The sequence below is a fragment of the Arvicanthis niloticus genome, chromosome 3 (assembly GCF_011762505.2).
Source record: "Arvicanthis niloticus isolate mArvNil1 chromosome 3, mArvNil1.pat.X, whole genome shotgun sequence".
NCBI lineage: Eukaryota > Metazoa > Chordata > Mammalia > Rodentia > Muridae > Arvicanthis > Arvicanthis niloticus.
Window position 1 is genome coordinate 72,350,460 of NC_047660.1, and position 12,307 is coordinate 72,362,766.

At 40.3% G+C, this 12,307-nt stretch overlaps 1 protein-coding gene across 6 annotated transcripts in view; it reads left to right on the forward strand.

Moving 5' to 3' along the window:
* The first annotated feature begins 226 nt into the window (after window positions 1-226).
* The window catches only part of Txndc16 (thioredoxin domain containing 16), a 65,335-nt gene continuing 53,254 nt past the window's right edge, over window positions 227-12,307 (forward strand). Inside the window, exons 1-5 of one of the 6 annotated variants that reach the window (XM_034498090.2) lie at window positions 227-418; window positions 606-647; window positions 5,747-5,985; window positions 7,829-7,911; window positions 11,963-12,036. In XM_034498090.2, coding sequence (XP_034353981.1) covers window positions 5,823-5,985; window positions 7,829-7,911; window positions 11,963-12,036 — 320 coding nt within the window. In that variant the 5' untranslated portion in view covers window positions 227-418; window positions 606-647; window positions 5,747-5,822. Of the gene's footprint in view, window positions 419-520; window positions 648-5,746; window positions 5,986-7,828; window positions 7,912-11,962; window positions 12,037-12,307 lie in introns of those variants that run through there. The other 5 variants (XM_076931187.1, XM_076931188.1, XM_034498092.2 and 2 more) reach the window with 5 other exon arrangements.

Sequence of the window (12,307 nt, forward strand, 5' to 3'; positions counted from 1 at the left end):
GCTTTCTCCTCTTTTCTCCCCGCCCTTCTCCCCACCCACACTGCTGATTGGCCCAGCAACTGCAAGACTTCCTCGCGCCGGCGGGAGGATTCCAGATTCTGTCACCTGGGGCTGTTCTCGCTCCGCCCCCTGGCCTCCTATTGGTTGGAGGGTCTCTTACGTAAGGAGCACGAGGAGCAGGCGGAGCCTCGGGGGTTGGGTTTTTTTTTTTTTTTTTTTTTTTTTTTCCGACCAGGAGGTTGATTTTGCGGAGGCAGTGGCAGCCGTGGGCGGTGAGCTCTCTCAGGTAGGCGTAGTCGCTCTGCGAGCTTTCTTGAGGACCAGCCCCTGCCCCGCCTTCTGTCCATGTCTCCACTCCGGTGGCGGGAAGCGCTGCCCTCAGAGACCTTTCTTTTTACTGCACGAGGATCTCAGGCAGGTGCGTAGCAGCGCGGGCCTCGAGACTTTGCCTGCAAGATTGCATGCAGGTCAGCACCCGGCAGCGTTCCTCTAGCCAGGCTGCTTGCGGAGCTCCGGCTTCTGATTCAGCTCACCTGTTTCTGGGGCACCGAATGACGCTGGTTTTGATCCTTTCATTTTTTTTTTTTTCCTTTTCTTTTTCTAAGTGAGCAGGAGGGAACACGGGGCGAGGGAAGAGAGCGGAAACTGTAAGTAATCAACCCTTCCATCTCTTGAGACTTTAAGGACTGTGGTACTGGGAACAGATCAATGTTAAGGCCTTCTGCCAGGGGAAGGTGATTCTTTGAAACTTGCAATTTAGAGAGCTGTCTTGGGCGGGGTGTGTGTTTGGGGGAGCAGTAGCGAGTTAGTGTGATATTCTGCTTGTGTGTAGGAGCAAGTGGTGCTATCCTCATCTGAGACCCAGAGATACAGAATAAGAGGTATATTTCTTTTTTCAAATAAGTGAGAAACGACTGTATATTGGGCCACTATACGAAGTTTGTTACTTTTTTTTTTTTTTTTTTTTTTTTTTTTTGATATTTGGTAGCAACTCAGTCAAAGAAATGCAAGATCAAGAGGGAATCCTGTGTTCTTAGAGTGAACATCTCACTGAAGATCCAGTGTTCTTGTGGACAGCATATTTACTGGAGCATCCAACTTCTAGCTTTTCCTAAATACTCCCTTTCCTATGCTCTGCTTAAGAAGAATGCTATTTCTCAATCCTCCACCTCCAAGGACTTGTTACACAGGAGCTTAAGATCTGTTTTGTACTCATTCTGGATCAGTAGTTTACCAGCACCAACTAGTATTACCATCCACACATATATAGTCATGCACATATACATACAATAATGGTAAAATGAAAAAAAAGCTATAAGTCTGTGTTTATTCAATGGTAGCTCATCAGGCAGACTGTACGGAGGCAGGGGAATCTCCAGCATTTAGAGGTTGTCTTTATCTCATTAGCTTTATGGTTGGGTGGAGGCTATATACATTCCTAGCATCACAGATGTACAAGCCAGATTCAAAGGTGGATAGTCAGCATTGACTGAAAGGGGAAGAGGTAGTGCAGGATGAGTTTCGGTTCTTGTTTTACAGTGTTCTGTCTTTCATGATGTTCTACCCAGCACAGGTCAAGCATGCTGCAGGGTCTTTGTACAGATGCAGTTTCTTCAGAGAACTTAAATACACAGCAGTTATTCGGCATAGATTAGTAGCCAACAGTGCTCGTTCTGTGTGCCCTAGAACATGGTTCTCCATGGTCTTTGGCTTTGTCTTGTGACAGGTCCTGCCAGTTTTATCATTATCTTGGCAGCATCTCAAACTGGCTTCGGAGTATATGGCCTTTTGTTTTGAGGTTGAGGTGGTTTGGTCAGCATGCTGCTTTGAACAAGGAATAGTTTGGGTCTAAGTTCCATTTTATGTTTGCATATTGCCTTTCTTTGCTGGTGCTTCCCAGAATCTGTTTTTGCATGCATACCTTGTTAAATACAACCAACAGCAGCTACCATACAGTGTTTGCAAGCCTCTTAGTGCTTAAAATAACCTCATTAGCTGTAAGAACTTTGGTACACACTCATTGTAGACTTATTAGGTATATATCATCTCCAAATTGCTGTAGCAACAGTTTTATCAACTTGATGTGGCTCATTTATTGATTAATGTCAGATAACCCTTTTCTTGTGGTGCCCAGACTAGTGTTGAGGTCTATTTGACTTCCTCGCTAGTATTTTAGAGTTTTTGTTTAGGCAGCTGTTCATTTCTAGTTTGTGTACCAATGGACGTGGACTAGTTTAGGCTTCAGAAGTAGGTCTTCAAATCTCGATGACAACATTTTACAAGTCTTCCTTGAGCTCATTACGTATTAGCTAAGGATTCTTTGTGCTGTGTTCCTGCTGACACAGTACCTACCAATAAAGTGCCTGCCACGTGCTGGCTGTTGAAATTGTTGACTGATATCCCCCTGCACACCCCACATTGAAGTCACAAAGTATCATAAACAGCTTCAGCAGAGGCAGAATGAGGAAGCTCAGTGAGGCTTGCCTTACACCTGTGAGAGTACTGGATCCAGCATCTGCCACACCTAGAGAGCCAGGCCACATTTCTCCCAGGTTCTCATCAGTTTGCGTAGGTGTGTAGACGTTTGAAGCATTGAGCACGGCTTTTTTGTACCTTTTCTAGTTACTGGAGGGAAAAGCCACCATTTTCTGTATCTTTGTTTTCACTCTGTGTTTGCTGACACTGTTTCCCACACACATTCTCTGCCCGTTAGTTTAAAGATCCTTGTATAAGGAGGGCAAGCCTTTGAGCAAATATTTTTTTTTCCATGCATGGGTTTGTCCATTCTTTTATGGCAAGATGGGGTAGATTTGAATAATGGTGGAAGATTTATTTACATGCAAATAAAAGGTGAAAGATTGTAAAAGTTGAAGAACAAAGGAGATAAAAAATAACTTTTGAAATAAAAACGAGATGATTTATTTAAAGAAGTGATGCCAGCCAGGTATCATTGCAGCTCATAGCTGTAATCTCAGCATTTTGGAGTGTGGGGCAAGAGATCACCATGAAGCCAAGCTAGTGAGACCATATCTGAAAAAGCCAAGGAAAGGAAAACAAAAACAAGGAATGGCTTTGCGGGCTTCAGAAGTTGCCTTGATACTTATTCTTGTCTCAGATTTTTCTTTAGAGATAACTGCTCCCAGTTTGTAGTCATATGTTTCAGCATAGATTTTACTATTTTCCATAACTGTGGCTTTTGGTGTTGTGAAATATATTTAGCCTCTGTCACCACCTCACTGTTCACTTTCTCCCTTTGTGTCTCCTCACCCATTCAACTTTGGTTATTACAGTTTTAGTTCTAGCAGACTCCACATACTCTATTCTCTAAGTATGTATTAAATAGTCAAATATTATCAAAGGTGGAATGATTGTGAGATTATTGATGTATTCCTGCCTCTGGCCCCTAACTGGTAGCTGCACTTTCACAGGTGTAGTCTCACCTGTCCAGTCACATAGAAGATGACTAAAGATAAAACCTTTGGAGCTGCGAAGCACACCGTGGGGAGAGAGGAACAGTGTGCCAACCCTAATGTCCAATTTAGTCTAAAGTAATTGAATTGTAGCCTCAAGACAAGGATATAATTGATGGCCTTTCGGTTGTGATTTAACCTAATACTTTGCTGTTTAATTAGGTTATTGTTATTTCATATAGGAATGAATGCTTTGTAGTTATTTTGTTAGCTACAGAAATACATGTAGTTTCCTCCAGAATACAAAGAAAATAGTGAGTGACCTATTTTAGAACAATTCCATCAATAAAGCAGCCCTGAAATAGGTTGCGTACAATGGTTAGAATGAATAATCAATTTTAATTTTAAGAATACCTCCTAATAAGGTATCATTGAGATTACATTTTTATATACCCTTTACAGCTGCCATTTCTTATTTTACTTTCGGCTTTTTAACAAAACTCAGGCTTACAAACTGAAGGCAGATTTGTTCACTGATAGTAACTTGGTCTAATGAATTTCAGAAGTTATTAAGTAATCCATGAATCATTAGTTTCATTCTTTTTTTTTTTCAAGAACACCTGCTCTCTAGGGAGACATGATCTCATTGATCATCTTGGATGAATAGAGTGTATAGCCTGTGCTTTATGCTTTCTTTATAAAATTGTCATCTTATTCTTTGGCGAAAAACTTTGCCCTTACTCTTAGGAATATATAAACATCTTAAAGTAGTGATCGTTCCTATTTCAGATTAAAAGATGAAAAGTCTTACCTATACCTAGAGTGTACTTATGCTTTTTATAAATATGGTATTTTTGTCTTACTTTAATTTCCCTAGGGGCTGGGAATGTATGTCTGCGGTAAATTGCTTACCTAAGCTATCTTCATTTAATGTTTGATAGTATAGAAAAAGTCCCAGAGATGTTAGAAAAACATTGAAAACTGCAAAATAACAGACAAAACTGAGAGCAGGCCAAGAAGGAATGAGTTAAGCATACCAAGGAAGAAGTTGACGGGAGAATGGGTGACTAGACCAAGCCGGGTTTAGAAAGCAGGGCTGGACCAGCCAGTTAAGATTGCAGTGTATAACCAGTGTAAAATAGTATGTTCTAAGCATTAAAGTAGGCTTCTGTTCAGAACGAATGTTCTTGCATAGCGTGAGTAGATATCTTACAGGAGATTTAAAAGATACTAAACCCATAGCAGACTTTGCATGTCTTGTTCCCAACCAAATGGGGTTTAGCAGTTGCTGGAGTATTTGTTGTATATTAGCTGTAAATGTGTCAAACAAAATGTTTAATTTTAAAAATGAGTTGAGCCAGGCTTGGTGGTATAGGCCTGTACTCCAAGCTACTCAGCGACCTGGGGCATGAAGATCATAAATTCAAGGCCAGCTTGGACAGCTGGACTTAAGAAAGGAAGAAGATGGCTGACCTAAAAGATCAGTGGCAGAGTGCTCGCCTAGCTTGTATAAGGCTTTGAGTTCATTCTTTAACACAGGAAATAATAAAGGAGTCGATAGTATTTTAAATTAATTTTCAAATTTTCAAGAATGTCAGCTTACCATACTTTAGTAAAGATGTGAAACTTTTTTTTTAATAAAGTATTTATTTATTATATATAAGTGCTCTGTAGCTGTCTTCAGACACACCAGAAGAGAGCGTCAGATCTCATTACAGATGGTTGGGAGCCACCATGTGGTTGCTGGGATTTGAACCCAGGACCTCTGGAAGAGCAGTCAGTGCTCTTACCCCTGAGCCATCTCTCCAGCCCAAAGATGTGAAACTTAATGAGCATTTTGTTGGTATCTTTGATTTCTTTTTGCAGTTATCAAAAATCAAGTTGAATATGGTATTGAATGACTGTAATCTAAGTGTTCAAAAGGCAGCAAACAGGGGTGTTGTAAGTTTGAGGTGAGCTGGGCCTTCAGACTAGAACCTTGTTTCAAACCACCAAACAGAATTACAGAATCAACAACAGCATGGATGTGCACCCAGCCCTCTCCAAGCCCTGTGAATGTAGTTAGCTTAGTGCTACATAGTACTTCCTTAAACTAGTCCTAAACTTCTTTAAACTTTCTTAAACAGTCCCCAGCACTGTGAACATATAAAATGAAACAAAAGTATTATCAATTCAGTGTTATTATATATGATTCCTCCTCAGAATTTCTTTCTCACTAGAAGGAAATAAAGTTCTAGTAAAATCAAGTCATGTAGTGATTTAACTGTTCATTTGGTATCTTTAAATTTAGCAAATTTGGTCTAACAGAACTTTGTTGGTCGTCTTCTCTGTGCCAGGTTTTGCTTCAGGCAGTAGAACACAGCAGTGAAGAAAACAGACAAGTCTCCTGGCACGTATACCCAAGCACAGCTCATGATGTCTTCTGGCTTCAGCATATTTAGAGCTGGTGTTGCATTGCTTTTGATGTGCAGTTTTTACAAGTCAACTGAAGACTCTCTCCCAGAACTGAGTCCTCAGCAGTATTTCAGCACACTGCAGCCAGGAAAAGCCTCATTAGCTTATTTTTGCCAAGTTGGTAAGTATCTTTTAAAATTCTTACATGACTCTTGAGGTACTTATTTCGCTGTAGTCAGTACACTCAGTGGGAACTTCCTGTAGGTTATAACTGTGTGTGCTGTGATGCTGTTTCTATGATTTGCTTGCTTGCATGAGTCCAGGCACCTTAGCTTTCCTCTGTTTCTTTCCTCATCTGCTATGATGCAGTAGTGTTTGTCTTCTAAACTTAGTGTGAGTATTAAATGGGTTTACATATTGCTTATTCATAGAAAACACTACTTCAGGGTTACTGACAAGACATTTGAATTTCATGTAGTCATTTTTGGAGTATACTTCCTTATTCTTTTCTTTAGCATGTAGCTGTTTGAGCAATTTTATAAAAGCTGGATATGTAGTTTTAGCAATGATTTAGCTTACTAGTCTATATTCTGCTTTGGCTATGCCATTAATTATACTGAGCTAATTAACATGACTATTGAACATAATTGTGATTCATTTAAGCCTTCACGTCAGTAACAGTATAGTTGTACTGGAATTACCAAAACGAGTTCACAACTCTAGGCACTGTTTAATTATATTTGTGATTTGGTATTTTAAAGTCAATTTGAAAGTTTTGTATGCACGTATAAGTATGCTGCATATATGGTATCTAATTTGTTCTGGATGGCCAGTATCTGCTTGGGACATGGACATGGGACCCCTGAAGATTGTGACAAAGGTCAAGTAGCAGCCATCATGTTCTTGGCTTCAAACATCTGTTGTGTGAGCTTGGGCACTGTCAAGGCACAGTCCTACCAGCTGCCGTGGTGAGGGGGTTGAAGTGGGCTTGAAGATGTGCAGGCCTGGGAAGGGTACCATGTTCATGGCCAACTTGCATAAGCTGGTGTTGAGCTGACTTGGGTGGGGACATGGACATGTGGAAATGCAGTGACACTGCTCTTGGTGGCAGATACTGGGTGGTTGAGGTCCCCATAGGTAGGTGTGCTGAGCTTGAGCCTGTGGAAGCAATGTGGTAGAGGGCCCCATTGTTGATGCACCAGGTCTCATCAGTGCTCCCCACCAGCAAGTGCTCCAGTGGTGTGTTACTGTAGGGCCCCACTGTGGTGTTGGAGACGGTAAGTGACCACGTGATTCTGAAGGTGTTCATGATGCAATCTGGGTACTCCTCTCAGGTCTTGTTGATGAGCAGTGTGCCCATGCTTGAGCCCGTGCACTGCCCAGTGAGTGTGTGAGTTAGAAGCTCTGCAGGCAGTTAAAATGCACATACTCCTTTATCGTGGCCCTTGGTCCAGTTGTTGCCAGTGAAGATGAAGTTGTCAGACCAGAAGAGCAGTCCCAAAGGCCCAGACCTCACATTGTCTATGGTGCTGGGCTCCATGTCCACTAGGGCATCCCCGGACATACACTTCGGAGAGCATGAGTCATTGTAGTAGACTTCAGCCTTCTCCAGCTACAGCATTGAGTCACCCAAGTAGCCGCCAGCACTCATTGCTGATCACTTCCCAAAGCTGGGTATGGATCTGGTTCCTGTATCGGCCTGCCTAATACACAGTCTCCTTCATGGTGGCATATCTGTGCTGGGGCGCTGATTCAAACTTATTATTATATTTTTAATATATACTTTAAATACATTTTCAAGTAACTTACAAAATTAAACTATACTGTGATAACAAAAATAAGAATAAAGAAACAATAGGAAAATATGTGTCTTGGTGTGTTTGTTTTGAAGGCTGGTTAGACAAATACTTAAATTAATGAAAAATAATTAATTTTTTGTGTGTTCAGATTTTACCTTTAATTTTAAATATTCATCTTTTAAAAGATCAAGTTCAATAATATTCACTCAACATTTCTTGTTTTAGGTTCTCTAAGTAACTCTGTGTTTCTTGAAGAACTAAAAGAAGCCATTAGGCCTCTCCAGGACTATGGGATTTCAGTTGCAAAGGTAGACGATATTTACGTTATTAAAATATTAGTGACAGACATTTACAGCCCTCAGACCTAAGACCGCATATCTCAAACCACATTCACAACTTTTTCCAAATTGAGAAAAAATGAGTTTGTTTTCCTTGCTCTCCTACCTAAGTTTAGGTAGAAGCGCAGGGAGAGAGAGCTTCAGTGATTGTGTAGCGGTGCGGGGAGAGGAGAGAAGCCGCATTTCGTCACCTGTTCTCGCAGCATCGTCGCAAGCCTTGCGGGGCATGCTTACGTTCTCCAGCTGTCTCACGGCAGCCACAGTTCAGCTCTTTATTAAATTTCTATACGTGTAAGTGGAAGGAACAAAATGAAGATGATTAAAAATATTTTTGGCTTTGTATTTTTCTGTATTTATAATTGCTTATACTATAGTTTGGGACATTTTTAGAATAAAGCAGGTCAATGTGAAGATACATTTTTTTTCCCAAAAAAATGTTCAAATTTGCTATGGATTTTAATGGACAGTTTCCACATGTGTCAGATTAGGTAACATCTAAGACTTTATTTAATTTAACTTTCCATGAGAAGTCGCCTATTGAAAGTTGTAATTCTTTCAGATTAGTGTCCACTGGCTTTTTGCATACATTTATTTGTTCTCAGCTGAGCTATCATTCTCCTCCCAGAGATGATTTGCCTCTTGTCTGCAATGAGACTTCCTAGGTAGGAAGTTAGAACAATCTATGTACCTTACAAAAACCCAATCAAACTACAAACTTCATTTTTAAGTGTTCTGTATGTAGTAAGGCTTGATTTACTTAGAACAAATGAGTCTTTTCTAGAGTGTTACACCAGCACGCATCTACAATTTAGAAATGACAGGTCAGAGATGCTCAGTGGTTAGGAGCTCTAGCTGCTCTTACAGAGGACTGAATTCAGTTCCCAGCACTTACATGGCAGTTCATAACTATCTATAGCTCCAGTTTCAGGGACTCTGATTCCCTTCTTGTCTCTACTATCACCAGGCACACACACACACACACACACACACACACACACACACACACACACACACACACACAGAGAGAGAGAGAGAGAGAGAGAGAGAGAGAGAGAGAGAGAGAGAGAGAGAGAGAGAGAGAGAGATTGATTGATTCATGGACATAAAATAAGAATAAACTTTAAAAATGATGAAGTAGTAGTTAAGTATGATACTGAAAACCATGACTGTGCTGTTTAGTAACAGGTAGACAAGAACTTGGAATTGTGTATCTAGTAACTGGAGGAGAATGTCAGGATCTGTGCTCACACTGTCACTGTTATTAACTGACATTTTGATGCTGTGGTTGAGAACACTTAGAAATCCCGAGGGAAGGTGATAAATGAGGTCCACATTACAGGTTTAGTTTGGTCCTTGCCATGTAAGAAGTAAATATTTACAAGTGAAATGAGCTTTCCATATTGAGTGTTCTTTAGATGACCTCTTCTTTTTGGAAAGAATATATGTAAATCTGCGTTTAAATCCCATTCACAGATCATCTTCATTACTAAGAATGAGACTTCCTAGGTAGGAAGTTAGAGGATAGTGCTCTAACAGTGTAGTGAGGATACACAAATTCAGTCCTGGGTTAAATGAAGGCTTGTTGCTAAGCATTGAGATTGAAAGTGACATGGTGTTGGGGAAAAGTAGCATTTGAGAATGTCCTAGAAATTAATATTGACAGACACAGGTAGATGGAGAAAATACCAAAATCTAGATATTTTTGTGAGCATGTGAGACCACTGAACTTAATTAGGCTGGCTTGAATGGAGATGGGTCAGGGCTTATTTAGCGAGGCACCTTACTGGTGGTTACACCCGAAGGGAAAGACTGCCTCTCCCTCTGCCACCATTACTTGTTAGTAGCTCCTCCAGGATGGGTGGAGATCAGATAGAAGTGGACTAAGTACTCCAGTTAAGATAATTATTTTCAACCTGGAGAAAGCAACCTAGTCCAACTTTATGCAACTTAAACGTGTCTAAAATAAAAGCTTTACACATTTTTAAGGTAAATGAAGAAAAAATAAATATTATACAAATTATAACCAAAACAAAGTTTTATAATGATATCAAAGTTTGTTTTAAAACAAAAGAAAACAAAGTCATCTCTGACTTATCTTTCTCTCACGAACAGTCCATAGACCCCTGAGTTCTGTTTTTAAAACTTTTCATGTTTACTCTCTTTCCACTCTTACTCTCCTGGTCATGCTGTCACGGAGGGGACACAGTGCTGTCCCAGAAAGGCTTGTTCTTTCGCTCTTACCCCACTACAAGCCCCATGTGTTGACAGGCTTCCCATTGCAGTCACATTAAGTCAAAACCTTGAGTGTCACAGAGACTGCCTTGTCTGTGATTCATGCTCTGTCTTCTTCCTTGTTTATGTTCCTAAAGCATACAGTTCATTTTTCTATTCCTTGAGTCTGCCACAGCTGCCATTACCGCAGGACCTTTGCAGGTATTTTTACCCTAGGCACACATTTAAATACTTACATGTCTCCCTTCAGGTCTTGTGCCAATGTCACCTTTTCAGAGAAGCCTTCCATGATTATCTGTCTTCAGTGCTCTGCTGTATTCTGTACTATTACTGTTTAAAATGCATACTACTTAGCTTTATGTATTAAATTATTTAATGTTTATACTTTTAAAATGTAAATTCAAACTAAAGTTTCTTATTTGGGACTTAACTGTATCCCCAGTGATTAACATAATGCCATATCTTCAGACTATAATGAATGAGTGCATGGATCTCTTCTCATAACATCAAGCATTCCTATAGTTGGAACTTTAAAAACCTGTGTACACTAAAGTTCTTTTGGTTCTAGCTGAGTTAATTCTAATTTTCTGTTCTTTATGTTTTTCCTGTCAGTTCCTTTTTTAAAAAATATATTTTTAAACAAATGTTCTGCAGCTTTCATTCTGTTTCCTCAAATTCTGTATAAATAAATCGAACTAACAACAGTAAAGCCCCACTCCATCAAAGAAAACAAAGCCCTTAATCAAATTCAGAACAAAATAACTGCCTCTCCAGCCTTTGTTTTGGTTGGTTGTATTGGTGGCCATTCATCTCCCTAGCTGGAAAAGTGTGCACTTTACTCATGGCTTTCTTTTGTGTGGTGATGCGTGCATACACTCTTCAGCCCTGATCAGCCCCTAAGTCTTAATGGCTTCCTTCCAGATCCAAGTCCTTGGCCTGTACTTACATGACTGCCTCCTGATTTTGTGCCCTGTCACCCTCTGTCTTATTTTCATGTCTGGTCTCAGACATTACTCCACATCAGTCTGGGTTGTGAGTGGTCTGGGTTTGGCGTGGCTGTTCTAACAGTGCACACTTGGCTTAGCAAACAGTGTAGAGGTGCCTGTGCTTGTGATTGCTCCTGGTACTCTAGTGTTCTTATTAAGAGAGCAGCTGTCTCCTTTTGAGAACTGTTAGTGAATTACCACGCAGCTACATTCGCCAAGGCCAAGTGTACCCTGTGGCCATCCTGACCTGCTGTAGAGTCTAAAAACTTTTTCTAATGGACACTTCTTTTTTTTTTTTTTTTTTCCAAAGCAAGGTTCTGTAAATAACAGTAAAGGGGTTGATGGACTTGGATTAGAAGACCAGCAAAACAGCCACACTATGGGCTGCCATACTGTGTGAGCTGCCGCTCTGATCAGGCACCGAATCGCTGTCATGGACCTAGCTTACAGTTACTCTTTCTGCTAAGTACCCTCTGCCTCTGAGCTCCACTCTCAGCCTCTGCTTTTTGGTTTTCTTTCATGGTTGCTTATCTTGCCTTAAGCATTTCCTTCCTGTTTTACTTTCTTACTATCTGATTCTTAAGTAAAATTTAGTTAAATATAAAGTTGCAGAAAATTTAATTTCACAAGTTGTAGAGAATTGTTCCTTTCTGTGATTTTCTCAGGTGCGTGAGTGAGCAGTGACAGCATAAGTCAGAAAAAAATGAGATACAGAATTTAACCTGGAGACAGGCGGTGATGTTTAATTCTTCTTGTTTGACCCTGTGGTGCGTTCCTTGAACCTTAAATATAATCTTTTAAAGGTTACTTGTGTCGAAGAAGAAGCGTCAAGGTACTGTGGGGAAGAAGAGGGTTTGATGAAAGCGTATTTATTCAGGTAAATTCTCTTTGGAGTGTGATCATTACTAATGTAAAGTGATTGTTTTAGACTATGTAAAAAAATATATCACTGGGCCAGAATGATGTGGCCTTTAGTGGGTCTTGGGAAGTTTAGTAGACACTTCAAGGAGTAGACTTGCCATTTTAATTTCCTTCTTTACAAAAGCTGGGGACTTGAGTACTCTCTAGACTCTTATGTGAGTTCCTACTCCGACTGTCTGTCCTGCTCTGTGCAGAGCAGATAGTGTTCTGAGTGGCTCTTCTAGCTC